The sequence below is a fragment of the Daphnia carinata genome, chromosome 5 (genome assembly GCF_022539665.2).
Source record: "Daphnia carinata strain CSIRO-1 chromosome 5, CSIRO_AGI_Dcar_HiC_V3, whole genome shotgun sequence".
Taxonomy (NCBI): domain Eukaryota; kingdom Metazoa; phylum Arthropoda; class Branchiopoda; order Diplostraca; family Daphniidae; genus Daphnia; species Daphnia carinata.
Window position 1 is genome coordinate 8,860,353 of NC_081335.1, and position 25,893 is coordinate 8,886,245.

Genomic DNA, 25,893 nt, shown 5'->3' on the forward strand with positions numbered 1-25,893 from the left:
AGGTCCACTTGGCCTCTTGAGTGGCTTGTATCAGCACCAACATTGTCCCTCTTAGGAATTAAGTTCTCCCATTCCATAGTTGAGACAGCTAATAGGGTTTGGAGTGATGCATTCGGCTCTCTAAATGGTATCCTGCGAGAGAATGCCTGTCGACGTTTCAATCTCTACCAGAGAGTAATTTTTCTCAAGTCGAAGGCTCTCTCCGGAACTGTGTTTATTGCACAGGTATTACCATGTAATCAAAATATGTCTGACCAGATTTTAAAGGCTGTTATGAAATTCCTATGGATGGGAAAAGTAGAAAGGCCGAACAAAACTGTAATATATCGTTCTGTGAGCCAAGGGGGACTGGGAATGGTCAACACACACCTCTTTTACCGTTCACTTTTCCTCTGTCCCACGTATAGAATCCTTGTAGGCCCCAGTAGTCCAGAAAGCTCTCTACTTCGTTATTGGATGTCCTTCCCTCTCCGCACCTTACTTCCCATCTACAAGAACAACACCGCACCTGTAGCAGTCATGAAGAGGCCCAACTACCTTCAGGAACCCCTGCATCAGATTAAACAACTGTTCGCCGCTTCCATCCTGGTGCAGGGGAATCCAATGGTTCACAGGAAAACATATAACCATTGGATCCTGGAGGTAATCACTCAGGGAAAGCTGGAGATCCTAAGGCCTCACCTGGATTGGCCACGAATCTGGAAGGAGACTGCAGCCCTGCCAAGCAACATCCGAGAAACCATGTTCCTCTTCAACCAGCGACTTCTCCCTACCAGGACCAGATGCCATCGGTTGGATCCCACCAAGGATGCTACATGCCCTATCTGCCTTCAACATCCAGAAACCGATGAGCATCTGACGTTCCAATGTCCTGCACGCCTCATCGTTTGGAGCTGGTTGGAGGGAACTATGCGTCAAATGGGCTGCAGGTCGTCAAACGAAGATTTGATTCGTGGCCATTTTGGGCCAATAGGTAATCTCCGGCTAACATTTACTCTTCTGGCTGCTTACATCTTCATCACCTGGAAATCAAGACTTCACCACCGCACTCCTCGTCAAGAAGAAGTAGAGAGCTTATGGAGAACCCTTCGTCCTCCCCGGAAAAAACCTTGACTTTCTTTTTAGTTATAATTATTATGTTCATATTGTTGTTTTCTGGTTCTTGTATAGATTTCGATGTTCCAAATTGTTCACATTTGTTTATTTTTGTTTGTTTTTTTTTTGTGTAATTAGCCTACCCCAAAATTCTTTGCATTTGTTTGTTTGTTTTTTGTTTGTTTGTTTAGATTCTTAAACCGCCATTGCCAATTTTTTTTTTTTTTTTTTATTCTGTTCCCTGCTCATCGTCTCTCATCCAAGAACCCTTTGTTTGTTTTTTTTTTTTTTTGTTTTTGTTCTATTTGTATTTTTGTTTTTTTGTTTGTTTTTGTTCTATTTGTATTTCATCCTGTTTTGTTGTAAATTGCTGTATTGCCATGAAAATTAATTGTGAATAAAAGGTTATTTTACAAAAAAAAAAAAAAAAGATGGGTGACCGCTTGGGAATACGAGATGCTGTTGGCATTGGTTTTTCTTTCATTAAGTAATTTTTTTGTTTCCACCAATACAATTTGTTGATGAACCATAAACTTGATCGTGTGGAGCATTTTACAGATGCCAAATAATTTGAATTTGGCCGTGATCGTCTAGTGGTTAGGACCCTACGTTGTGGGGTCTGATAACGCAAATCCGTAGTAACCCAGGTTCGAATCCTGGTCACGGCATTCTGAAGTTTGAAGGTAAAACACTATTTCATAGTAATTGGAAATGTTTCGATCGGTATTAATGTGAATTTTATCGATTTTATTGTCAAGTTAACGGGGACGGGTTCAGTGGAATTGTACTCCAAATTGAATCAATTCCTGCACGTTCATTTGATTTGGCGAAATGCACCGTAATATGCACACTTTAAATGAATTTTACCAGTCCATGGCGTGGTGTGGTCATAGGTGGAATATTTGTAAAGTGAACTATTATCTTTGTAGGTATGTGAATGTAAAAATGAGGGCAGCGAACTGTTAGATTTCAATGAAAAGCAGCACCTCTCTTGGTTTTCTTGATATCAACGTCCGTGCAGAATTGGCGAGAGAAAGGTTCAAGTAGTAGAGCCCTCTCATGTACAATTTAGCTTTGCGCAGTGGCAATATCATAATCAATGAGGGTCTACCGAGATGTGATTATTGCTAGTTGAAAACTTTAACCAATACCCCGCCACGAAGGAGTGAAATAATCTTCGTCGTCGGCAATTTTTGTTAGCTCTATCAGGAGCAGATTCCCTTAATGAACGTTAACATAGTTTTCCGTTAGTGATGGGCATTGTCTGCTAGGTTCTAGCATTTAGCAAGCGATTAGTTACTCGTTCCCATGGATATCGAAGGCCGAAAAACTTGTAGAATTACTGAACGAATCGCACTTTGTTCAACTAAGCGAAAGAGTTCAATACAAAGGTTTAAGAACTAGCAGAAGACTTGTCCTTCGTTTTCTTACCCAATTCAGCTTACCGATTTCGTTTGCCCTAGACTGCGTTTATGTTTCATCTAACCAGAATTAATTTAGTGCACAATCTAACGAAAAAATGATGTTTACATGAGCTTTACACAGCATCGTCTGTTTTACTCACTGTCTCAAATCTAACAGAAACCAGCAGTTGCTTTATGGTTGAATTTTTTGGGTTTACCATTGTTACTTTACCAAAGTGGTTTGAAGTTGTGAAATGAATAAATACCAACTACTTTCAGTTGATATTCACTCTGGTTTCTAATCAATACCCGGATAAATCTTTCGCCTTTTACTAAAGATTTCCGTGGGTAGGAGCACTGATGAGTCTATATGACTTATTTTTCGATCGCCTGGTCTTTAGACTGGGCACCCCAATAAAACACAAATAAATTCTTGTACGTAACCTAGGGAGTAGCTTGGGTGCAAATTTCGGATGAAAATCGATAAAAGAATATTGAGGTGTCTAATTGCAAACGCGGCCGAGGGCGCGAAGCGCCCGATGGCCGCAAATTCACGTAAATGTAAAGTGAAGCACGGTACTATCCACAATAGCAATTGAAAACGCGGCCGAGGGCGCGAAGCGCCCGATGGCCGCAAATTCAAACATTCTACCATTTCAAATCGAACTCACATTCACACAATTCGCTGTTCCATCCGAAGAAGTGAATTGAAAGCGAAAAACTTCAAAAAAAAAAAAAAAAAAAAAAAAAAAAAACTTCAAACGCCATTCAATATCTAGGATTCAGATTATTATTCCGCATGAGCTTTGCACATATATAACACTTTTCAAAAGTGCGGGGGGTCACTGCCGTTGTAGTATTTCACATCTGAAGTTCAAAGAAACACATAGAAATAACAATTTTCCTAATCGAAAAAAAAAAAAAAGGAAGGAAAATGAAAGAGGTTTGACTGTTTCGCCGAGGCTAATCCATGTCGCACATTCACGGGCGCGATCCTACTACTGCCCGACACGGGAACTTTTGGCTGCTAAGTTTCCCTCCTGGCCCGTTTCGCTCCTCCTTAGCTAACCTGCACCCATCAAACTCCTCCGATGGGTCCATGTTGATGACGAGCTTAGTGCGGACGCTCGATCAACATGCACGATCACGAAGTAGGGCTCCTCGTCTCAAGTCATCCACACTATCAAGCCTCCCAGAAGCAGGATTACAGATGCGTGCCACACATCCAGCTGGAGTATGTGTGTTCAGCTATCGAATGTATTTCTGCAAATGAGCACGATGAAAGTAACTGGATGCCCTTCAAGAGACTACTACGTTTAATTTCCGTAGTGGTATAAATATCGTCGTTGTTTTGCCATCGGGTTGATAGTGGTAAATGAACAAAACGCAAAGTGTCGCTGTGTAGCGCTTTTTGACAAGATTCACTTCTAGAATGAGCTCGTTAACTAGCAAAACCGCGGCAACTTTCGTATAGATACGTTAATGCTGTTTCATTTTGCATAATCTATTTATTCTTTAGCAACTGAATTCAACATTAAGATCATACTTCACAGGATCATTTCTGTAGTATATCTTGACTTGTTTCCCACCAGAAACATTCCTCCATTCAACCCGCGATGACGAGTAATGACGCTGGCTTCTGAGAGTGAAACAGGTTTCGGGTGTAACTACTTCTGTGGTTCCTGCTCGTAGCTATTGAGGACCGTTTCCGATGTTCCCTTGTGGTACACTGGAAGGGAACTAGCGTTTTCAGAGCGGTATTTAAACAACCCAAAAAGAAATGAATTTACTGGCATACGTAAACCCGTCGAACTCCATTACATCATAATCGATGTCGAAATTGCTAATGCACCCATGTTTAGATTTCAGTAATGAAACCTTGGGCACTTTTAATGAGAATTTTACACATTCGGGGGCATAGTATTTAGATGGGTGTCGTCCATTATTGGGTTCATGTAACATTGTTTAATGCTGTTAGGTTTTCTGTCTGTGTAACTTTAATTTAGTTGTAAATATTGCCGCGTTTCGTCTACCGTGGATTTGAGCTACGTACAAAACGTTTTACCAAGTTTCTAACTAACACCTTCCTCTGTCTGTTTAATAGGCAGTTTAAAGTCTGCAGTACTCTCTACTAGGTGGAGTTCATCGAGTTAAATTCAGGGTGCTTTGCATTCAACAGCTTCCCAAATAACTTAATATTTGAACGACTCATCCTAATATAGCATTCCTATCAAAATAGAAGATAAAAACTTATGAGTTGTATTGGCTTTTAGCAGTGCCAGGTGGTGCTCTAGCAACAACCTGTTTTATTGATGAATTTCATTGTTTTTGGATAGGGGTTTGCTTTTTTTGTACATCAGTCAGATTTTCGAGAACAGCATAGCATATAATACCCAGTAACTTGAACCACAGTTATCGCTTCTCGGCCTTTTGGCTAAGATCAAAGTGTAGTATCTGTTCTTATCAGCTTAATATCTGATACGGGTTCAAATGGACCCCAGAATATTAAACTGATTTTTGAAATCGGTGGGAAATCAATGCTTGCATTGATCCTGTCACGGGTTGACCCGGTATTGCAGTACCTCCGGGATCGGCTCACCCTTTAAAAGGGATATCTCTATGAATGAAATAAATGTATATCTGCTCATCTTTATCACGCATCATCTTGTTGGAACTAATGATGTAACACCAATGTCTGTATATTTACATCTCATATTTGTCATCCCCAGTATGTCAATATTGCATCTGCAATCATGTGGCTGCTGTAGTGTTATGGTGTACCTCTTTTAGTAAGTGTCAAACATGGTTAACTAATTGCAGCCCAACGAGTTATGTTCATCTAAAAAGGACAAACTGCCTTTCAGTTCTAACTGTTAAAGTTGTCTCGATTTGAATTGATTGTTCGGTAATCTGTCATGAAACATTTGTCTTACTGAATCTGTCGTTTACATCAGTTGAGCGTCTAACGAGGGTTAAACAGTGCCGTTCGCCGTCTGCTGTTGGGCGCAGAAATTTTTCGTCAAATGGAAGCATTTTTCTTCTCACCTAAGAATGGCTGTAGATTTCCTATTATTTCAACAAGAGCTTTATGGAATCGACTATGCTCAGTGGGATCTTTCGATTCTTTGCGCCATTCTATACGCAATGGCTCTTTGTTAAGCTCTTTGGTTTAGTGTGCTTCGTCAGTATTGTTTGGGTACCAAAAAACTATGAGTTATCGTCAAGTATTCACTAAAATCATACTTACCTGGCTCAGAGGCAACCATGATCACCAAGGTGGTTCCTCCAGGGCGAGGCCCTGCCATTGCACTGGGGATGGGCTGACCCTTGCGATTAATCCAAATGTGATTAACTCGGGAGTACAATTTTTGGTAGTGGGGGACTGCGTTCGCGCTGTCCCCTGAGAAGCAGAACATATAATATCAAGTGTACCATACATCACGGGATCCTGTTCATTAGGCAGATTTGTCAGCTAAGGTATGTCATTTGATTTAATAATGTTTTATTTCTTTAAGTATAGAAATCGTCAAGGAAAATTCTAACATTTAGTTGATCATGCACAATTACGAAGTGTTTTTTTATGTAGTAAACGAGGCCCAAGCGCTAAGCTAGAGGATTTTTAAGGTGACTGCAACTACACAATTTGCAACGAAACAGACGTTGTTACCTTTACGGTCGAAAGTGCCAACGGCCATACCACGCTGAACGCACCGGGTCTCGTCGGCTCCCCGAAGTCTAAGCAGCGTCGGGTCTCGTTAGTACCTGGATGGGTGACCGCTTGGGAATACGAGATGCTGTTGGCATTGGTTTTTTGATCATTAAGTAATTTTTTTGTTTCCACCAATACAATTTGTTGATGAACCATAAACTTGATCGTGTGGAGCATTTTACAGATGCCAAATAATTTGAATTTGGCCGTGATCGTCTAGTGGTTAGGACCCTACGTTGTGGGGAAACGATAATCCGTAGTAACCCAGGTTCGAATCCTGGTCACGGCATTCTGAAGTTTGAAGGTAAAACACTATTTCATAGTAATTGGAAATGTTTCGATCGGTATTAATGTGAATTTTATCGATTTTATTGTCAAGTTAACGGGGACGGGTTCAGTGGAATTGTACTCCAAATTGAATCAATTCCTGCACGTTCATTTGATTTGGCGAAATGCACCGTAATATGCACACTTTAAATGAATTTTACCAGTCCATGGCGTGGTGTGGTCATAGGTGGAATATTTGTAAAGTGAACTATTATCTTTGTAGGTATGTGAATGTAAAAATGAGGGCAGCGAACTGTTAGATTTCAATGAAAAGCAGCACCTCTCTTGGTTTTCTTGATATCAACGTCCGTGCAGAATTGGCGAGAGAAAGGTTCAAGTAGTAGAGCCCTCTCATGTACAATTTAGCTTTGCGCAGTGGCAATATCATAATCAATGAGGGTTTACCGAGATGTGATTATTGCTAGTTGAAAACTTTAACCAATACCCCGCCACGAAGGAGTGAAATAATCTTCGTCGTCGGCAATTTTTGTTAGCTCCATCAGGAGCAGATTCCCTTAATGAACGTTAACATAGTTTTCCGTTAGTGATGGGCATTGTCTGCTAGGTTCTAGCATTTAGCAAGCGATTAGTTACTCGTTCCCATGGATATCGAAGGCCGAAAAACTTGTAGAATTACTGAACGAATCGCACTTTGTTCAACTAAGCGAAAGAGTTCAATACAAAGGTTTAAGAACTAGCAGAAGACTTGTCCTTCGTTTTCTTACCCAATTCAGCTTACCGATTTCGTTTGCCCTAGACTGCGTTTATGTTTCATCTAACCAGAATTAATTTAGTGCACAATCTAACGAAAAAATGATGTTTACATGAGCTTTACACAGCATCGTCTGTTTTACTCACTGTCTCAAATCTAACAGAAACCAGCAGTTGCTTTATGGTTGAATTTTTTGGGTTTACCATTGTTACTTTACCAAAGTGGTTTGAAGTTGTGAAATGAATAAATACCAACTACTTTCAGTTGATATTCACTCTGGTTTCTAATCAATACCCGGATAAATCTTTCGCCTTTTACTAAAGATTTCCGTGGTTAGGAGCACTGATGAGTCTATATGACTTATTTTTCGATCGCCTGGTCTTTAGACTGGGCACCCCAATAAAACACAAATAAATTCTTGTACGTAACCTAGGGAGTAGCTTGGGTGCAAATTTCGGATGAAAATCGATAAAAGAATATTGAGGTGTCTAATTGCAAACGCGGCCGAGGGCGCGAAGCGCCCGATGGCCGCAAATTCACGTAAATGTAAAGTGAAGCACGGTACTATCCACAATAGCAATTGAAAACGCGGCCGAGGGCGCGAAGCGCCCGATGGCCGCAAATTCAAACATTCTACCATTTCAAATCGAACTCACATTCACACAATTCGCTGTTCCATCCGAAGAAGTGAATTGAAAGCGAAAAACTTCAAAAAAAAAAAAAAAAAAAAAAAAGAAAACTTCAAACGCCATTCAATATCTAGGATTCAGATTATTATTCCGCATGAGCTTTGCACATATATAACACTTTTCAAAAGTGCGGGGGGTCACTGCCGTTGTAGTATTTCACATCTGAAGTTCAAAGAAACACATAGAAATAACAATTTTCCTAATCGAAAAAAAAAAAAGGAAGGAAAATGAAAGAGGTTTGACTGTTTCGCCGAGGCTAATCCATGTCGCACAATCACGGGCGCGATCCTACTACTGCCCGACACGGGAACTTTTGGCTGCTAAGTTTCCCTCCTGGCCCGTTTCGCTCCTCCTTAGCTAACCTGCACCCATCAAACTCCTCCGATGGGTCCATGTTGATGACGAGCTTAGTGCGGACGCTCGATCAACATGCACGATCACGAAGTAGGGCTCCTCGTCTCAAGTCATCCACACTATCAAGCCTCCCAGAAGCAGGATTACAGATGCGTGCCACACATCCAGCTGGAGTATGTGTGTTCAGCTATCGAATGTATTTCTGCAAATGAGCACGATGAAAGTAACTGGATGCCCTTCAAGAGACTACTACGTTTAATTTCCGTAGTGGTATAAATATCGTCGTTGTTTTGCCATCGGGTTGATAGTGGTAAATGAACAAAACGCAAAGTGTCGCTGTGTAGCGCTTTTTGACAAGATTCACTTCTAGAATGAGCTCGTTAACTAGCAAAACCGCGGCAACTTTCGTATAGATACGTTAATGCTGTTTCATTTTGCATAATCTATTTATTCTTTAGCAACTGAATTCAACATTAAGATCATACTTCACAGGATCATTTCTGTAGTATATCTTGACTTGTTTCCCACCAGAAACATTCCTCCATTCAACCCGCGATGACGAGTAATGACGCTGGCTTCTGAGAGTGAAACAGGTTTCGGGTGTAACTACTTCTGTGGTTCCTGCTCGTAGCTATTGAGGACCGTTTCCGATGTTCCCTTGTGGTACACTGGAAGGGAACTAGCGTTTTCAGAGCGGTATTTAAACAACCCAAAAAGAAATGAATTTACTGGCATACGTAAACCCGTCGAACTCCATTACATCATAATCGATGTCGAAATTGCTAATGCACCCATGTTTAGATTTCAGTAATGAAACCTTGGGCACTTTTAATGAGAATTTTACACATTCGGGGGCATAGTATTTAGATGGGTGTCGTCCATTATTGGGTTCATGTAACATTGTTTAATGCTGTTAGGTTCTCTGTCTGTGTAACTTTAATTTAGTTGTAAATATTGCCGCGTTTCGTCTACCGTGGATTTGAGCTACGTACAAAACGTTTTACCAAGTTTCTAACTAACACCTTCCTCTGTCTGTTTAATAGGCAGTTTAAAGTCTGCAGTACTCTCTACTAGGTGGAGTTCATCGAGTTAAATTCAGGGTGCTTTGCATTCAACAGCTTCCCAAATAACTTAATATTTGAACGACTCATCCTAATATAGCATTCCTATCAAAATAGAAGATAAAAACTTATGAGTTGTATTGGCTTTTAGCTCTAGTGTTTTATTGATGAATTTCAGTTTTTGTGGTGCTCTAGCAACAACCTGTTTTATTGATGAATTTCATTGTTTTTGGATAGGGGTTTGCTTTTTTTGTACATCAGTCAGATTTTCGAGAACAGCATAGCATATAATACCCAGTAACTTGAATCACAGTTATCGCTTCTCGGCCTTTTGGCTAAGATCAAAGTGTAGTATCTGTTCTTATCAGCTTAATATCTGATACGCTTAATTAATCGTCAGCTTAATATCTGATACGGGTTCAACTGAACCCCGGGTATCATAGACTGATTAATTTTCGACCAAGTGGTGCTGCTGATTGTCTGAAACCTTTTCGGGCAATCTTGGCCTACTTCCTCACTAACATTTCCTCATCTCTCAATTCTTGACAGCTGGGTAATCGCTTACGTCGGCAGCTGGCGAGAAGGTGTGGTTTGGCGTAAACTACGCGGCGTCAATTGACGTCGGTCTTCCGGTATCCAATCCGGCCGTCAGCTCCCATCTCGTTCTTCATATTCCCCACACGTGCGTCACGGTTAGGCCCCCAAACTAACAAGTTCACAAATTGGCTCTAGAGTAAACTGTAAAAATTTGTACTAGTAAAAGTAATAGTAAATGTAGATTTATCACTTGAACTTACTTTTGAATACCTTTAAAGATTTGTGCCTGTTTTTGTTAATTTTGTGTCTGTTTTGAAACTCCAAATTCTCCTTACCGTAAATTCAATCAAATAACTTTTGTCTCACTCGCTTGCAAAAACTGTCAAAAAATAACAATGTTACGACCATAATGACTGAGTCGGCAACAGAGTTGTTTTTCTACAACGTCGTAGATGGTTTTCTCAAGCTTCCCTTTCCTGTACCTTCCATTCTAAAGTGCTCTCTCTGCCCAAGTGGTAGATATGGTTCAAAGACCCATATTAAAAATGCCGTCGATCACTTAAAATCAAAGCATGGTCTGACCGTCATCACTAACTTTTATTGCCAATCGTGCAATCATATTTGTGAAGAACGAGTCAGAGCCAAAAGACACCACGCGGTATGCGACGAAGCATGTAGCGTAGATAGTAGTAGCGATGAAAGCATTTCCATAGAGCAATCAGAAATTGCAGGGGAGGATCTCATCCTTCCCTATCCTTGTGGAAACTGTAGATGTCCACTTTGCCGTTGGTCTACAACGGCCCGGGGAACAGTGGCAGCGCAATCTATCGAACACCACGTAGCGCGCGAACACGGTTTGTCCACTAAAAGGAAATGGAAATGCAGAGCGTGCAACGTCATACTACAAGGTCATGCCATGAGAGAGCACTTTAAAATCCATAGTTCCCAACAACCAACCACGCCCACCTCACCCACAGCCTCTAGCACCCCATTTCCAACTGCCCATTCACCAAACGTAACACAGTCACCCATCCTTGCTCACCTCGCCAACCCATCACCTAACGTACATAGTCACGAACCCAATCTGGATCCCCCACCAGAATCCCGCGTCCAAACACCCTATCCAAACGCAACACCCTCTAGTTCCCCAGCTTCAACCCCTAACTCTAGTACAAACACCTCCTTCTCTTCCCCTTTATCATCCACGAGCCAATTTGTGAACTCACCAGCCACCGTCGACATAGTGGGAACAGAAGACGAGTTTAGGGGGTTGTGGGCATCGAAGATAGAATTGTGCACCACTTTAGAGGGTCTTGATTCCCTTCTCAACGAATGCACAACGGAGTGGCTGAGACTGGCAACGAATCCAGAAGACACGATTCCAGCTCCGAGAAGACCAAGAGCTACAACAGAGAGAACAAGAAGTAAGCGTAATCAAAACCGACAACAACAGAAAATCAGGCGCTCAGGAAAAAAGGAAGCGGCGAAAAAGGGCAAACTGCAACGCCTCTACTCGCTTTACCCTCGCAAAGCTGTCAGGAAGATATTAGAGGAGCAATCCATTGGCTACACGGGAACCAAGGATTCGGCTGCCGCATTCCTCAGATCAACGTACTCGCAAGAACCACCACCAACTGAACAGATCAACTTCGCCAAGACTCACTTTGATGAATGCAAATGGCAAAACCCGACTCAAGAGGAACTCGAAATTCTTTCCTCGCCCCCTAGTCCAGAGGAAATCAAGCTCAAACTCGGCAAAGCTTGCAACACAGCGCCTGGACGAGATGGCCTGGAATACAGACACCTACGTGCTCTGGATGCGAGCGGCCATCTCTTAGCTGTTATCTACCGCTCCGTATGGATTTATGGGATTCCATCCTGCTGGAAAACATCGAAGACAGTCCCCATATACAAGAAAGGCGACTCGTCAGAGTATGGGAACTTCCGGCCAATATCTCTTCTGCCAACCATGTACAAGATCTTCTCAGGAATACTCTCCTCAAGAATAATGGCCACGGCAACGAAACTAGGATGGATGTCACCAGAGCAAAAAGGGTTTCTTCCAGGTGTCAGGGGCATCCAGGAACACACACATCTCCTTCACACTGTTATCGAACAGGCGAAACAGTCAAAGAGGGAGATGGTGATTGCCTGGTTGGACCTCTCAAATGCTTTTGGATCGATCCCTCACCCGATTCTAAATTGTCTGTTTCAGAGTCTACCACTGCCAGCTCAGCTCCGTCGCATCCTCAGCGACATCTACTTGAACAACGTTATGGAGTTTGCTGTCGGGCAAGAGTCTGTTCAGATTCATCCAACGGCTGGTGTTCGACAGGGCGACCCACTAAGCAGCGTAGTGTTCAACTTGGCAGCTGAACCAATCATCCGGACAGCGAAATCCCATAACACCGGATTCACAGCCTTTGGAGCGAGGATCTCGACCACTGCTTATGCGGACGACATCGCCATTGTAGGATCATCAGTCTCGGAAACGCAGAGAACTCTCAACGCCATAGAGAACACGGCAACCTCGCTAGGCTTGAAGTTTAATCCAGGTAAGTGCACGTCCTTAACACTTACTAATGGAAAATCTGTTACAGGCAATCGACTGAAAATTGGACAAGCCGAAATTAGACCATTGGCAGAAGAAGAGCAAGAGGACTACCTAGGAACACCTTTAGGCGCTCGACTTACCTTCCGTCCAACAACTTCCCTACTAGACAACTTAATCAAAGTAGCAGATTCCGGTTTAGCTCCCTGGCAGAAGTTAGAAGTCTACAGGAGTTGCCTTCTGCCTTCGCTGTCTCACCACCTAGCGTCTGGCAGGGTGGAAAAGGGTGCTCTCTTCGACCTTGATGTCGCATGCAGAGATTTTTTACGTAGAGTTGCGAACGTCCCAATATCATCTAACACGGCCTTTTTCTATGCAGACAGAAGGGTTGGGGGACTTGGAATGCTTCCTCTGACCGAGGAAGCCGATATCTGGACCATTGCCAGGGCAATGCAGCTCCTGGATAGCGAAGACGAGTCCGTCAGCCAAGTGGCTATGGCACAACTTGAAGAGACCATCCGTCTGGGATACGGAAGGAGAGAAGTACCATTCCCCATACCAATTAATGAATTCTTGGCAGGGTCAATGGACAAAGGTCTTGGTGCCATAAGACATGGAGGATCATCCATGAACCTCTGGACGCGTTCGAGGAGGGCAGCTGGCCACTTAAAGAGGATCAAGATTGATGTATCCGGGGAACAATACTCCAAAATCATCGCCGATGACATCTCTTGTATCTCCCTAAAAGCAGTCAGAGGACTCAGAACCGCCCTTAGAGGAAGATGGACATCCAGGCTACTGTCGGAACAACAAGGAAAAGTCGCGACAGGACTTGCACTCGACATGGCAAAGGACACGGCAGCACTCATCTCTTGCAGAACACCCCTAACGTTTCAAGAATGGCACTACCTCCACCAAGCCAGACTCGGAAGACTACCAGTCAGAGGGTGTCCAGGATCTAAGTCCACAGTCAAGACATGTCGTCTTGGTTGTGGCAAATTGGAAACAACAGACCATGTCGTCTGTTGTTGCCAAGTCAACTCAGCTCTGTCAATTAATAGACACAACTCTATTCTAGATCTTATGGTGACAGAGGCGGAGGCACATGGCCACTCCGTCTCTGTAAATCGGGCAGTTGACTCCTCTGGAATGCGACCGGACATCGTAGTAACCTCGACGAATCCTGCCATCATCATTGACGTAACGGTGCCTCTAAGCAGCGCAGAAGGGTTAGAGAAGGCCAGGGATAAGAAGATAGAGAAGTACAAACACCTCGGCTCTGTACTTCCTCTAGTCGTTGGCTCACTCGGGTCTTGGCTACCGAGCAACGACGCAATATCCCTAGCCCTGAGCATCCCTGGAAGACGGTGGAACCACCTGAAGAGGAAGATGAAGCTCTTGGCCATACAAGGAACTACCAGGATAATAGCGAAACACTTGGCATACCAAACAGAAGAAAGCGATCCACTACCTGAAGAAGATGAAGAAACAGAAGACAACAGTCTTCTGCAACCTTCTCTTTAAGGGTTTTTAACGTAGCGTTGACACGTCGTCTCGCGAACTTTTTCCCCTTACATATACATGTAAAAAGAACACTGTATATAACTTTATTCCCAGTCCATTAGAAAATACAAATCATAAAATCTGTTCTTATCAGCTTAATATCTGATACGGGTTCAAATGGACCCCAGAATATTAAACTGATTTTTGAAAATCGGCGGGAACAATGCTTGCATTGATCCTGTCACGGGTTGACCCGGTATTGCAGTACCTCCGGGATCGGCTCACCCTTTAAAAGGGATATCTCTATGAATGAAATAAATGTATATCTGCTCATCTTTATCACGCATCATCTTGTTGGAACTAATGATGTAACACCAATGTCTGTATATTTACATCTCATACATATTTGTCATCCCCAGTATGTCAATATTGCATCTGCAATCATGTGGCTGCTGTAGTGTTATGGTGTACCTCTTTTAGTAAGTGTCAAACATGGTTAACTAATTGCAGCCCAACGAGTTATGTTCATCTAAAAAGGACAAACTGCCTTTCAGTTCTAACTGTTAAAGTTGTCTCGATTTGAATTGATTGTTCGGTAATCTGTCATGAAACATTTGTCTTACTGAATCTGTCGTTTACATCAGTTGAGCGTCTAACGAGGGTTAAACAGTGCCGTTCGCCGTCTGCTGTTGGGCGCAGAAATTTTTCGTCAAATGGAAGCATTTTTCTTCTCACCTAAGAATGGCTGATTTCCTATTATTTCAACAAGAGCTTTATGGAATCGACTATGCTCAGTGGGATCTTTCGATTCTTTGCGCCATTCTATACGCAATGGCTCTTTGTTAAGCTCTTTGGTTTAGTGTGCTTCGTCAGTATTGTTTGGGTACCAAAAAACTATGAGTTATCGTCAAGTATTCACTAAACTCATACTTACCTGGCTCAGAGGCAACCATGATCATTAAGGTGGTTCCTCCAGGGTGAGGCCCTACCATTGCACTGCGGATGGGCTGACCCTTGCGATTAATCCAAATGCGATTAACTCGGGAGTACAATTTTTGGTAGTGGGGGACTGCGTTCGCGCTGTCCCCTGAGAAGCAGAACATATAATATCAAGTGTACCATACATCACGGGATCCTGTTCATTAGGCAGATTTGTCAGCTAAGGTATGTCATTTGATTTAATAATGTTTTATTTCTTTAAGTATAGAAATCGTCAAGGAAAATTCTAACATTTAGTTGATCATGCACAATTACGAAGTGTTTTTTTATGTAGTAAACGAGGCCCAAGCGCTAAGCTAGAGGATTTTTAAGGTGACTGCAACTACACAATTTGCAACGAAACAGACGTTGTTACCTTTACGGTCGTCCGTGCCAACGGCCATACCACGCTGAACGCACCGGGTCTCGTCGGCTCCCCGAAGTCTAAGCAGCGTCGGGTCTCGTTAGTACCTGGATGGGTGACCGCTTGGGAATACGAGATGCTGTTGGCATTGGTTTTTTGATCATTAAGTAATTTTTTTGTTTCCACCAATACAATTTGTTGATGAACCATAAACTTGATCGTGTGGAGCATTTTACAGATGCCAAATAATTTGAATTTGGCCGTGATCGTCTAGTGGTTAGGACCCTACGTTGTGGGGAAACGATAATCCGTAGTAACCCAGGTTCGAATCCTGGTCACGGCATTCTGAAGTTTGAAGGTAAAACACTATTTCATAGTAATTGGAAATGTTTCGATCGGTATTAATGTGAATTTTATCGATTTTATTGTCAAGTTAACGGGGACGGGTTCAGTGGAATTGTACTCCAAATTGAATCAATTCCTGCACGTTCATTTGATTTGGCGAAATGCACCGTAATATGCACACTTTAAATGAATTTTACCAGTCCATGGCGTGGTGTGGTCATAGGTGGAATATTTGTAAAGTGAACTATTATCTTTGTAGGTATGTGAATGTAAAAATGAGGGCAGCGAACTGTTAGATTTCAATGAAAAGCAGCACCTCTCTTGGTTTTCTTGATATCAACGTCCGTGCAGAATTGGCGAGAGAAAGGTTCAAGTAGTAGAGCCCTCTCATGTACAATTTAGCTTTGCGCAGTGGCAATATCATAATCAATGAGGGTCTACCGAGATGTGATTATTGCTAGTTGAAAACTTTAACCAATACCCCGCCACGAAGGAGTGAAATAATCTTCGTCGTCGGCAATTTTTGTTAGCTCCATCAGGAGCAGATTCCCTTAATGAACGTTAACATAGTTTTCCGTTAGTGATGGGCATTGTCTGCTAGGTTCTAGCATTTAGCAAGCGATTAGTTACTCGTTCCCATGGATATCGAAGGCCGAAAAACTTGTAGAATTACTGAACGAATCGCACTTTGTTCAACTAAGCGAAAGAGTTCAATACAAAGGTTTAAGAACTAGCAGAAGACTTGTCCTTCGTTTTCTTACCCAATTCAGCTTACCGATTTCGTTTGCCCTAGACTGCGTTTATGTTTCATCTAACCAGAATTAATTTAGTGCACAATCTAACGAAAAAATGATGTTTACATGAGCTTTACACAGCATCGTCTGTTTTACTCACTGTCTCAAATCTAACAGAAACCAGCAGTTGCTTTATGGTTGAATTTTTTGGGTTTACCATTGTTACTTTACCAAAGTGGTTTGAAGTTGTGAAATGAATAAATACCAACTACTTTCAGTTGATATTCACTCTGGTTTCTAATCAATACCCGGATAAATCTTTCGCCTTTTACTAAAGATTTCCGTGGGTAGGAGCGCTGATGAGTCTATATGACTTATTTTTCGATCGCCTGGTCTTTAGACTGGGCACCCCAATAAAACACAAATAAATTCTTGTACGTAACCTAGGGAGTAGCTTGGGTGCAAATTTCGGATGAAAATCGATAAAAGAATATTGAGGTGTCTAATTGCAAACGCGGCCGAGGGCGCGAAGCGCCCGATGGCCGCAAATTCACGTAAATGTAAAGTGAAGCACGGTACTATCCACAATAGCAATTGAAAACGCGGCCGAGGGCGCGAAGCGCCCGATGGCCGCAAATTCAAACATTCTACCATTTCAAATCGAACTCACATTCACACAATTCGCTGTTCCATCCGAAGAAGTGAATTGAAAGCGAAAAACTTCAAAAAAAAAAAAAAAAAAAAAAAAAAAAAACTTCAAACGCCATTCAATATCTAGGATTCAGATTATTATTCCGCATGAGCTTTGCACATATATAACACTTTTCAAAAGTGCGGGGGGTCACTGCCGTTGTAGTATTTCACATCTGAAGTTCAAAGAAACACATAGAAATAACAATTTTCCTAATCGAAAAAAAAAAAGGAAAATGAAAGAGGTTTGACTGTTTCGCCGAGGCTAATCCATGTCGCACATTCACGGGCGCGATCCTACTACTGCCCGACACGGGAACTTTTGGCTGCTAAGTTTCCCTCCTGGCCCGTTTCGCTCCTCCTTAGCTAACCTGCACCCATCAAACTCCTCCGATGGGTCCATGTTGATGACGAGCTTAGTGCGGACGCTCGATCAACATGCACGATCACGAAGTAGGGCTCCTCGTCTCAAGTCATCCACACTATCAAGCCTCCCAGAAGCAGGATTACAGATGCGTGCCACACATCCAGCTGGAGTATGTGTGTTCAGCTATCGAATGTATTTCTGCAAATGAGCACGATGAAAGTAACTGGATGCCCTTCAAGAGACTACTACGTTTAATTTCCGTAGTGGTATAAATATCGTCGTTGTTTTGCCATCGGGTTGATAGTGGTAAATGAACAAAACGCAAAGTGTCGCTGTGTAGCGCTTTTTGACAAGATTCACTTCTAGAATGAGCTCGTTAACTAGCAAAACCGCGGCAACTTTCGTATAGATACGTTAATGCTGTTTCATTTTGCATAATCTATTTATTCTTTAGCAACTGAATTCAACATTAAGATCATACTTCACAGGATCATTTCTGTAGTATATCTTGACTTGTTTCCCACCAGAAACATTCCTCCATTCAACCCGCGATGACGAGTAATGACGCTGGCTTCTGAGAGTGAAACAGGTTTCGGGTGTAACTACTTCTGTGGTTCCTGCTCGTAGCTATTGAGGACCGTTTCCGATGTTCCCTTGTGGTACACTGGAAGGGAACTAGCGTTTTCAGAGCGGTATTTAAACAACCCAAAAAGAAATGAATTTACTGGCATACGTAAACCCGTCGAACTCCATTACATCATAATCGATGTCGAAATTGCTAATGCACCCATGTTTAGATTTCAGTAATGAAACCTTGGGCACTTTTAATGAGAATTTTACACATTCGGGGGCATAGTATTTAGATGGGTGTCGTCCATTATTGGGTTCATGTAACATTGTTTAATGCTGTTAGGTTTTCTGTCTGTGTAACTTTAATTTAGTTGTAAATATTGCCGCGTTTCGTCTACCGTGGATTTGAGCTACGTACAAAACGTTTTACCAAGTTTCTAACTAACACCTTCCTCTGTCTGTTTAATAGGCAGTTTAAAGTCTGCAGTACTCTCTACTAGGTGGAGTTCATCGAGTTAAATTCAGGGTGCTTTGCATTCAACAGCTTCCCAAATAACTTAATATTTGAACGACTCATCCTAATATAGCATTCCTATCAAAATAGAAGATAAAAACTTATGAGTTGTATTGGCTTTTAGCAGTGCCAGGTGGTGCTCTAGCAACAACCTGTTTTATTGATGAATTTCATTGTTTTTGGATAGGGGTTTGCTTTTTTTGTACATCAGTCAGATTTTCGAGAACAGCATAGCATATAATACCCAGTAACTTGAATCTCAGTTATCGCTTCTCGGCCTTTTGGCTAAGATCAAAGTGTAGTATCTGTTCTTATCAGCTTAATATCTGATACGGGTTCAAATGGACCCCAGAATATTAAACTGATTTTTGGAAATCGGCGGGAAATCAATGCTTGCATTGATCCTGTCACGGGTTGACCCGGTATTGCAGTACCTCCGGGATCGGCTCACCCTTTAAAAGGGATATCTCTATGAATGAAATAAATGTATATCTGCTCATCTTTATCACGCATCATCTTGTTGGAACTAATGATGTAACACCAATGTCTGTATATTTACATCTCATACATATTTGTCATCCCCAGTATGTCAATATTGCATCTGCAATCATGTGGCTGCTGTAGTGTTATGGTGTACCTCTTTTAGTAAGTGTCAAACATGGTTAACTAACATGGTTAACTAATTGCAGCCCAACGAGTTATGTTCATCTAAAAAGGACAAACTGCCTTTCAGTTCTAACTGTTAAAGTTGTCTCGATTTGAATTGATTGTTCGGTAATCTGTCATGAAACATTTGTCTTACTGAATCTGTCGTTTACATCAGTTGAGCGTCTAACGAGGGTTAAACAGTGCCGTTCGCCGTCTGCTGTTGGGCGCAGAAATTTTTCGTCAAATGGAAGCATTTTTCTTCTCACCTAAGAATGGCTGTAGATTTCCTATTATTTCAACAAGAGCTTTATGGAATCGACTATGCTCAGTGGGATCTTTCGATTCTTTGCGCCATTCTATACGCAATGGCTCTTTGTTAAGCTCTTTGGTTTAGTGTGCTTCGTCAGTATTGTTTGGGTACCAAAAAACTATGAGTTATCGTCAAGTATTCACTAAACTCATACTTACCTGGCTCAGAGGCAACCTTGATCATCAAGGAGGTTCCTCCAGAGTGAGGCCCTACCATTGCACTACGGCTGGGCTGACCTTTGCGATTAATCCAAATGTGATTAACTCGGGAGTACTATTTTTGGTAGTGGGGGGACTGCGTTCGCGCTGTTCCCTGATAAGCAGAACATATAATATCAAGTGTACCATACATCACGGGATCCTGTTCATTAGGCAGATTTGTCAGCTAAGGTATGTCATTTGATTTAATAATGTTTTATTTCTTTAAGTATAGAAATCGTCAAGGAAAATTCTAACATTTAGTTGATCATGCACAATTACGAAGTGTTTTTTTATGTAGTAAACGAGGCCCAAGCGCTAAGCTAGAGGATTTTTAAGGTGACTGCAACTACACAATTTGCAACGAAACAGACGTTGTTACCTTTACGGTCGTCCGTGCCAACGGCCATACCACGCTGAACGCACCGGGTCTCGTCGGCTCCCCGAAGTCTAAGCAGCGTCGGGTCTCGTTAGTACCTGGATGGGTGACCGCTTGGGAATACGAGATGCTGTTGGCATTGGTTTTTTGATCATTAAGTAATTTTTTGTTTCCACCAATACAATTTGTTGATGAACCATAAACTTGATCGTGTGGAGCATTTTACAGATGCCAAATAATTTGAATTTGGCCGTGATCGTCTAGTGGTTAGGACCCTACGTTGTGGGGAAACGATAATCCGTAGTAACCCAGGTTCGAATCCTGGTCACGGCATTCTGAAGTTTGAAGGTAAAACACTATTTCATAGTAATTGGAAATGTTTCGATCGGTATTAATGTGAATTTTATCGATTTTATTGTCAAGTTAACGGGGACGGGTTCAGTGGAATTGTACTCCAAATTGAATCAATTCCTGCACGTTCATTTGATTTGGCGAAATGCACCGTAATATGCACACTTTAAATGAATTTTACCAGTCCATGGCGTGGTGTGGTCATAGGTGGAATATTTGTAAAGTGAACTATTATCTTTGTAGGTATGTGAATGTAAAAATGAGGGCAGCGAACTGTTAGATTTCAATGAAAAGCAGCACCTCTCTTGGTTTTCTTGATATCAACGTCCGTGCAGAATTGGCGAGAGAAAGGTTCAAGTAGTAGAGCCCTCTCATGTACAGTTTAGCTTTGCGCAGTGGCAATATCATAATCAATGAGGGTTTACCGAGATGTGATTATTGCTAGTTGAAAACTTTAACCAATACCCCGCCACGAAGGAGTGAAATAATCTTCGTCGTCGGCAATTTTTGTTAGCTCCTTCAGGAGCAGATTCCCTTAATGAACGTTAACATAGTTTTCCGTTAGTGATGGGCATTGTCTGCTAGGTTCTAGCATTTAGCAAGCGATTAGTTACTCGTTCCCATGGATATCGAAGGCCGAAAAACTTGTAGAATTACTGAACGAATCGCACTTTGTTCAACTAAGCGAAAGAGTTCAATACAAAGGTTTAAGAACTAGCAGAAGACTTGTCCTTCGTTTTCTTACCCAATTCAGCTTACCGATTTCGTTTGCCCTAGACTGCGTTTATGTTTCATCTAACCAGAATTAATTTAGTGCACAATCTAACGAAAAAATGATGTTTACATGAGCTTTACACAGCATCGTCTGTTTTACTCACTGTCTCAAATCTAACAGAAACCAGCAGTTGCTTTATGGTTGAATTTTTTGGGTTTACCATTGTTACTTTACCAAAGTGGTTTGAAGTTGTGAAATGAATAAATACCAACTACTTTCAGTTGATATTCACTCTGGTTTCTAATCAATACCCGGATAAATCTTTCGCCTTTTACTAAAGATTTCCGTGGTTAGGAGCACTGATGAGTCTATATGACTTATTTTTCGATCGCCTGGTCTTTAGACTGGGCACCCCAATAAAACACAAATAAATTCTTGTACGTAACCTAGGGAGTAGCTTGGGTGCAAATTTCGGATGAAAATCGATAAAAGAATATTGAGGTGTCTAATTGCAAACGCGGCCGAGGGCGCGAAGCGCCCGATGGCCGCAAATTCACGTAAATGTAAAGTGAAGCACGGTACTATCAACAATAGCAATTGAAAACGCGGCCGAGGGCGCGAAGCGCCCGATGGCCGCAAATTCAAACATTCTACCATTTCAAATCGAACTCACATTCACACAATTCGCTGTTCCATCCGAAGAAGTGAATTGAAAGCGAAAAACTTCAAAAAAAAAAAAAAAAAAAAAAAAAAAAACTTCAAACGCCATTCAATATCTAGGATTCAGATTATTATTCCGCATGAGCTTTGCACATATATAACACTTTTCAAAAGTGCGGGGGGTCACTGCCGTTGTAGTATTTCACATCTGAAGTTCAAAGAAACACATAGAAATAACAATTTTCCTAATCGAAAAAAAAAAAGGAAGGAAAATGAAAGAGGTTTGACTGTTTCGCCGAGGCTAATCCATGTCGCACATTCACGGGCGCGATCCTACTACTGCCCGACACGGGAACTTTTGGCTGCTAAGTTTCCCTCCTGGCCCGTTTCGCTCCTCCTTAGCTAACCTGCACCCATCAAACTCCTCCGATGGGTCCATGTTGATGACGAGCTTAGTGCGGACGCTCGATCAACATGCACGATCACGAAGTAGGGCTCCTCGTCTCAAGTCATCCACACTATCAAGCCTCCCAGAAGCAGGATTACAGATGCGTGCCACACATCCAGCTGGAGTATGTGTGTTCAGCTATCGAATGTATTTCTGCAAATGAGCACGATGAAAGTAACTGGATGCCCTTCAAGAGACTACTACGTTTAATTTCCGTAGTGGTATAAATATCGTCGTTGTTTTGCCATCGGGTTGATAGTGGTAAATGAACAAAACGCAAAGTGTCGCTGTGTAGCGCTTTTTGACAAGATTCACTTCTAGAATGAGCTCGTTAACTAGCAAAACCGCGGCAACTTTCGTATAGATACGTTAATGCTGTTTCATTTTGCATAATCTATTTATTCTTTAGCAACTGAATTCAACATTAAGATCATACTTCACAGGATCATTTCTGTAGTATATCTTGACTTGTTTCCCACCAGAAACATTCCTCCATTCAACCCGCGATGACGAGTAATGACGCTGGCTTCTGAGAGTGAAACAGGTTTCGGGTGTAACTACTTCTGTGGTTCCTGCTCGTAGCTATTGAGGACCGTTTCCGATGTTCCCTTGTGGTACACTGGAAGGGAACTAGCGTTTTCAGAGCGGTATTTAAACAACCCAAAAAGAAATGAATTTACTGGCATACGTAAACCCGTCGAACTCCATTACATCATAATCGATGTCGAAATTGCTAATGCACCCATGTTTAGATTTCAGTAATGAAACCTTGGGCACTTTTAATGAGAATTTTACACATTCGGGGGCATAGTATTTAGATGGGTGTCGTCCATTATTGGGTTCATGTAACATTGTTTAATGCTGTTAGGTTTTCTGTCTGTGTAACTTTAATTTAGTTGTAAATATTGCCGCGTTTCGTCTACCGTGGATTTGAGCTACGTACAAAACGTTTTACCAAGTTTCTAACTAACACCTTCCTCTGTCTGTTTAATAGGCAGTTTAAAGTCTGCAGTACTCTCTACTAGGTGGAGTTCATCGAGTTAAATTCAGGGTGCTTTGCATTCAACAGCTTCCCAAATAACTTAATATTTGAACGACTCATCCTAATATAGCATTCCTATCAAAATAGAAGATAAAAACTTATGAGTTGTATTGGCTTTTAGCAGTGCCAGGTGGTGCTCTAGCAACAACCTGTTTTATTGATGAATTTCATTGTTTTTGGATAGGGGTTTGCTTTTTTTGTACATCAGTCAGATTTTCGAGAACAGCATAGCATATAATACCCAGTAACTTGAATCTCAGTTATCGCTTCTCGGCCTTTTGGCTAAGATCAAAGTGTAGTATCTGTTCTTATCAGCTTAATATCTGATACGGGTTCAAATGGACCCCAGAATATTAAACTGATTTTTGAAAATCGGTGGGAAATCAATGCTTGCATTGATCCTGTCACGGGTTGACCCGGTATTGCAGTACCTCCGGGATCGGCTCACCCTTTAAAAGGGATATCTCTATGAATGAAATAAATGTATATCTGCTCATCTTTATCACGCATCATCTTGTTGGAACTAATGATGTAACACCAATGTCTGTATATTTACATCTCATACATATTTGTCATCCCCAGTATGTCAATATTGCATCTGCAATCATGTGGCTGCTGTAGTGTTATGGTGTACCTCTTTTAGTAAGTGTCAAACATGGTTAACTAATTGCAGCCCAACGAGTTATGTTCATCTAAAAAGGACAAACTGCCTTTCAGTTCTAACTGTTAAAGTTGTCTCGATTTGAATTGATTGTTCGGTAATCTGTCATGAAACATTTGTCTTACTGAATCTGTCGTTTACATCAGTTGAGCGTCTAACGAGGGTTAAACAGTGCCGTTCGCCGTCTGCTGTTGGGCGCAGAAATTTTTCGTCAAATGGAAGCATTTTTCTTCTCACCTAAGAATGGCTGTAGATTTCCTATTATTTCAACAAGAGCTTTATGGAATCGACTATGCTCAGTGGGATCTTTCGATTCTTTGCGCCATTCTATACGCAATGGCTCTTTGTTAAGCTCTTTGGTTTAGTGTGCTTCGTCAGTATTGTTTGGGTACCAAAAAACTATGAGTTATCGTCAAGTATTCACTAAACTCATACTTACCTGGCTCAGAGGCAACCATGATCACCAAGGTGGTTCCTCCAGGGCGAGGCCTTTCCATTGCACTAAGGATGGGCTGACCCTTGCGATTAATCCAAATGTGATTAACTCGGGAGTACAATTTTTGGTAGTGGGGGACTGCGTTCGCGCTGTCCCCTGAGAAGCAGAACATATAATATCAAGTGTACCATACATCACGGGATCCTGTTCATTAGGCAGATTTGTCAGCTAAGGTATGTCATTTGATTTAATAATGTTTTATTTCTTTAAGTATAGAAATCGTCAAGGAAAATTCTAACATTTAGTTGATCATGCACAATTACGAAGTGTTTTTTTATGTAGTAAACGAGGCCCAAGCGCTAAGCTAGAGGATTTTTAAGGTGACTGCAACTACACAATTTGCAACGAAACAGACGTTGTTACCTTTACGGTCGAACGTGCCAACGGCCATACCACGCTGAACGCACCGGGTCTCGTCGGCTCCCCGAAGTCTAAGCAGCGTCGGGTCTCGTTAGTACCTGGATGGGTGACCGCTTGGGAATACGAGATGCTGTTGGCATTGGTTTTTTGAGAATTTATTAATTTTTTTGTTTCCACCAATACAATTTGTTGATGAACCATAAACTTGATCGTGTGGAGCATTTTACAGATGCCAAATAATTTGAATTTGGCCGTGATCGTCTAGTGGTTAGGACCCTACGTTGTGGGGAAACGATAATCCGTAGTAACCCAGGTTCGAATCCTGGTCACGGCATTCTGAAGTTTGAAGGTAAAACACTATTTCATAGTAATTGGAAATGTTTCGATCGGTATTAATGTGAATTTTATCGATTTTATTGTCAAGTTAACGGGGACGGGTTCAGTGGAATTGTACTCCAAATTGAATCAATTCCTGCACGTTCATTTGATTTGGCGAAATGCACCGTAATATGCACACTTTAAATGAATTTTACCAGTCCATGGCGTGGTGTGGTCATAGGTGGAATATTTGTAAAGTGAACTATTATCTTTGTAGGTATGTGAATGTAAAAATGAGGGCAGCGAACTGTTAGATTTCAATGAAAAGCAGCACCTCTCTTGGTTTTCTTGATATCAACGTCCGTGCAGAATTGGCGAGAGAAAGGTTCAAGTAGTAGAGCCCTCTCATGTACAATTTAGCTTTGCGCAGTGGCAATATCATAATCAATGAGGGTCTACCGAGATGTGATTATTGCTAGTTGAAAACTTTAACCAATACCCCGCCACGAAGGAGTGAAATAATCTTCGTCGTCGGCAATTTTTGTTAGCTCCATCAGGAGCAGATTCCCTTAATGAACGTTAACATAGTTTTCCGTTAGTGATGGGCATTGTCTGCTAGGTTCTAGCATTTAGCAAGCGATTAGTTACTCGTTCCCATGGATATCGAAGGCCGAAAAACTTGTAGAATTACTGAACGAATCGCACTTTGTTCAACTAAGCGAAAGAGTTCAATACAAAGGTTTAAGAACTAGCAGAAGACTTGTCCTTCGTTTTCTTACCCAATTCAGCTTACCGATTTCGTTTG

At 41.7% G+C, this 25,893-nt stretch overlaps 1 protein-coding gene, 30 non-coding genes and 1 pseudogene across 31 annotated transcripts; all 32 read left to right on the top strand.

Annotated features, from left to right (window-relative positions):
• Positions 1-1,674: 1,674 nt before the first annotated feature.
• On the top strand, positions 1,675-1,763 carry Trnah-gug (transfer RNA histidin (anticodon GUG)). Its single transcript is given in 2 exon segments — positions 1,675-1,711; positions 1,729-1,763. It is a non-coding gene; the product is annotated as a tRNA-His (tRNA).
• Positions 1,764-2,165: 402 nt separating this feature from the next.
• Positions 2,166-2,307, top strand: LOC130697655 (U4 spliceosomal RNA). Its single transcript, XR_009002917.1, has one exon. It is a non-coding gene; the product is annotated as a U4 spliceosomal RNA (small nuclear RNA).
• A 477-nt stretch (positions 2,308-2,784) lies between these two features.
• On the top strand, positions 2,785-2,907 carry LOC130697668 (U5 spliceosomal RNA). The gene has a single exon (XR_009002930.1). It is a non-coding gene; the product is annotated as a U5 spliceosomal RNA (small nuclear RNA).
• Positions 2,908-4,034: 1,127 nt separating this feature from the next.
• On the top strand, positions 4,035-4,257 carry LOC130697639 (small nucleolar RNA U3). The gene has a single exon (XR_009002902.1). It is a non-coding gene; the product is annotated as a small nucleolar RNA U3 (small nucleolar RNA).
• Positions 4,258-4,912: 655 nt separating this feature from the next.
• On the top strand, positions 4,913-5,102 carry LOC130697694 (U2 spliceosomal RNA). Its single transcript, XR_009002955.1, has one exon. It is a non-coding gene; the product is annotated as a U2 spliceosomal RNA (small nuclear RNA).
• A 635-nt stretch (positions 5,103-5,737) lies between these two features.
• On the top strand, positions 5,738-5,901 carry LOC130697683 (U1 spliceosomal RNA). The gene has a single exon (XR_009002944.1). It is a non-coding gene; the product is annotated as a U1 spliceosomal RNA (small nuclear RNA).
• A 280-nt stretch (positions 5,902-6,181) lies between these two features.
• LOC130697674 (5S ribosomal RNA) lies at positions 6,182-6,301 on the top strand. The gene has a single exon (XR_009002935.1). It is a non-coding gene; the product is annotated as a 5S ribosomal RNA (ribosomal RNA).
• A 111-nt stretch (positions 6,302-6,412) lies between these two features.
• Positions 6,413-6,496, top strand: Trnah-gug (transfer RNA histidin (anticodon GUG)). Its single transcript is given in 2 exon segments — positions 6,413-6,449; positions 6,462-6,496. It is a non-coding gene; the product is annotated as a tRNA-His (tRNA).
• Positions 6,497-6,898: 402 nt separating this feature from the next.
• On the top strand, positions 6,899-7,040 carry LOC130697645 (U4 spliceosomal RNA). The gene has a single exon (XR_009002908.1). It is a non-coding gene; the product is annotated as a U4 spliceosomal RNA (small nuclear RNA).
• Positions 7,041-7,517: 477 nt separating this feature from the next.
• Positions 7,518-7,640, top strand: LOC130697663 (U5 spliceosomal RNA). The gene has a single exon (XR_009002925.1). It is a non-coding gene; the product is annotated as a U5 spliceosomal RNA (small nuclear RNA).
• A 1,124-nt stretch (positions 7,641-8,764) lies between these two features.
• LOC130697720 (small nucleolar RNA U3) lies at positions 8,765-8,987 on the top strand. Its single transcript, XR_009002973.1, has one exon. It is a non-coding gene; the product is annotated as a small nucleolar RNA U3 (small nucleolar RNA).
• Positions 8,988-9,665: 678 nt separating this feature from the next.
• LOC130697704 (U2 spliceosomal RNA) lies at positions 9,666-9,828 on the top strand (annotated as a pseudogene).
• A 1,908-nt stretch (positions 9,829-11,736) lies between these two features.
• Positions 11,737-14,087, top strand: LOC132087960 (uncharacterized). The gene has a single exon (XM_059495229.1). The coding sequence runs from the start codon at positions 11,857-11,859 to the stop codon at positions 13,960-13,962; it is 2,106 nt and encodes a 701-aa protein (XP_059351212.1). The 5' UTR covers positions 11,737-11,856; the 3' UTR covers positions 13,963-14,087.
• LOC130697698 (U2 spliceosomal RNA) lies at positions 14,040-14,231 on the top strand. Its single transcript, XR_009002958.1, has one exon. It is a non-coding gene; the product is annotated as a U2 spliceosomal RNA (small nuclear RNA).
• A 636-nt stretch (positions 14,232-14,867) lies between these two features.
• Positions 14,868-15,031, top strand: LOC130697676 (U1 spliceosomal RNA). Its single transcript, XR_009002937.1, has one exon. It is a non-coding gene; the product is annotated as a U1 spliceosomal RNA (small nuclear RNA).
• A 280-nt stretch (positions 15,032-15,311) lies between these two features.
• On the top strand, positions 15,312-15,431 carry LOC130697667 (5S ribosomal RNA). The gene has a single exon (XR_009002929.1). It is a non-coding gene; the product is annotated as a 5S ribosomal RNA (ribosomal RNA).
• A 111-nt stretch (positions 15,432-15,542) lies between these two features.
• Trnah-gug (transfer RNA histidin (anticodon GUG)) lies at positions 15,543-15,626 on the top strand. The gene is given in 2 exon segments: positions 15,543-15,579; positions 15,592-15,626. It is a non-coding gene; the product is annotated as a tRNA-His (tRNA).
• A 402-nt stretch (positions 15,627-16,028) lies between these two features.
• LOC130697652 (U4 spliceosomal RNA) lies at positions 16,029-16,170 on the top strand. Its single transcript, XR_009002915.1, has one exon. It is a non-coding gene; the product is annotated as a U4 spliceosomal RNA (small nuclear RNA).
• Positions 16,171-16,647: 477 nt separating this feature from the next.
• On the top strand, positions 16,648-16,770 carry LOC130697672 (U5 spliceosomal RNA). The gene has a single exon (XR_009002933.1). It is a non-coding gene; the product is annotated as a U5 spliceosomal RNA (small nuclear RNA).
• Positions 16,771-17,890: 1,120 nt separating this feature from the next.
• Positions 17,891-18,113, top strand: LOC130697719 (small nucleolar RNA U3). Its single transcript, XR_009002972.1, has one exon. It is a non-coding gene; the product is annotated as a small nucleolar RNA U3 (small nucleolar RNA).
• A 655-nt stretch (positions 18,114-18,768) lies between these two features.
• Positions 18,769-18,959, top strand: LOC130697687 (U2 spliceosomal RNA). Its single transcript, XR_009002948.1, has one exon. It is a non-coding gene; the product is annotated as a U2 spliceosomal RNA (small nuclear RNA).
• Positions 18,960-19,611: 652 nt separating this feature from the next.
• On the top strand, positions 19,612-19,776 carry LOC130697686 (U1 spliceosomal RNA). Its single transcript, XR_009002947.1, has one exon. It is a non-coding gene; the product is annotated as a U1 spliceosomal RNA (small nuclear RNA).
• Positions 19,777-20,056: 280 nt separating this feature from the next.
• LOC130697656 (5S ribosomal RNA) lies at positions 20,057-20,176 on the top strand. The gene has a single exon (XR_009002918.1). It is a non-coding gene; the product is annotated as a 5S ribosomal RNA (ribosomal RNA).
• Positions 20,177-20,286: 110 nt separating this feature from the next.
• On the top strand, positions 20,287-20,370 carry Trnah-gug (transfer RNA histidin (anticodon GUG)). The gene is given in 2 exon segments: positions 20,287-20,323; positions 20,336-20,370. It is a non-coding gene; the product is annotated as a tRNA-His (tRNA).
• Positions 20,371-20,772: 402 nt separating this feature from the next.
• LOC130697643 (U4 spliceosomal RNA) lies at positions 20,773-20,914 on the top strand. Its single transcript, XR_009002906.1, has one exon. It is a non-coding gene; the product is annotated as a U4 spliceosomal RNA (small nuclear RNA).
• Positions 20,915-21,391: 477 nt separating this feature from the next.
• On the top strand, positions 21,392-21,514 carry LOC130697662 (U5 spliceosomal RNA). The gene has a single exon (XR_009002924.1). It is a non-coding gene; the product is annotated as a U5 spliceosomal RNA (small nuclear RNA).
• A 1,123-nt stretch (positions 21,515-22,637) lies between these two features.
• LOC130697718 (small nucleolar RNA U3) lies at positions 22,638-22,860 on the top strand. The gene has a single exon (XR_009002971.1). It is a non-coding gene; the product is annotated as a small nucleolar RNA U3 (small nucleolar RNA).
• A 655-nt stretch (positions 22,861-23,515) lies between these two features.
• LOC130697692 (U2 spliceosomal RNA) lies at positions 23,516-23,706 on the top strand. The gene has a single exon (XR_009002953.1). It is a non-coding gene; the product is annotated as a U2 spliceosomal RNA (small nuclear RNA).
• Positions 23,707-24,345: 639 nt separating this feature from the next.
• On the top strand, positions 24,346-24,509 carry LOC130697675 (U1 spliceosomal RNA). The gene has a single exon (XR_009002936.1). It is a non-coding gene; the product is annotated as a U1 spliceosomal RNA (small nuclear RNA).
• Positions 24,510-24,789: 280 nt separating this feature from the next.
• LOC130697644 (5S ribosomal RNA) lies at positions 24,790-24,909 on the top strand. Its single transcript, XR_009002907.1, has one exon. It is a non-coding gene; the product is annotated as a 5S ribosomal RNA (ribosomal RNA).
• A 111-nt stretch (positions 24,910-25,020) lies between these two features.
• On the top strand, positions 25,021-25,104 carry Trnah-gug (transfer RNA histidin (anticodon GUG)). The gene is given in 2 exon segments: positions 25,021-25,057; positions 25,070-25,104. It is a non-coding gene; the product is annotated as a tRNA-His (tRNA).
• Positions 25,105-25,506: 402 nt separating this feature from the next.
• Positions 25,507-25,648, top strand: LOC130697651 (U4 spliceosomal RNA). Its single transcript, XR_009002914.1, has one exon. It is a non-coding gene; the product is annotated as a U4 spliceosomal RNA (small nuclear RNA).
• Positions 25,649-25,893: the final 245 nt, after the last annotated feature.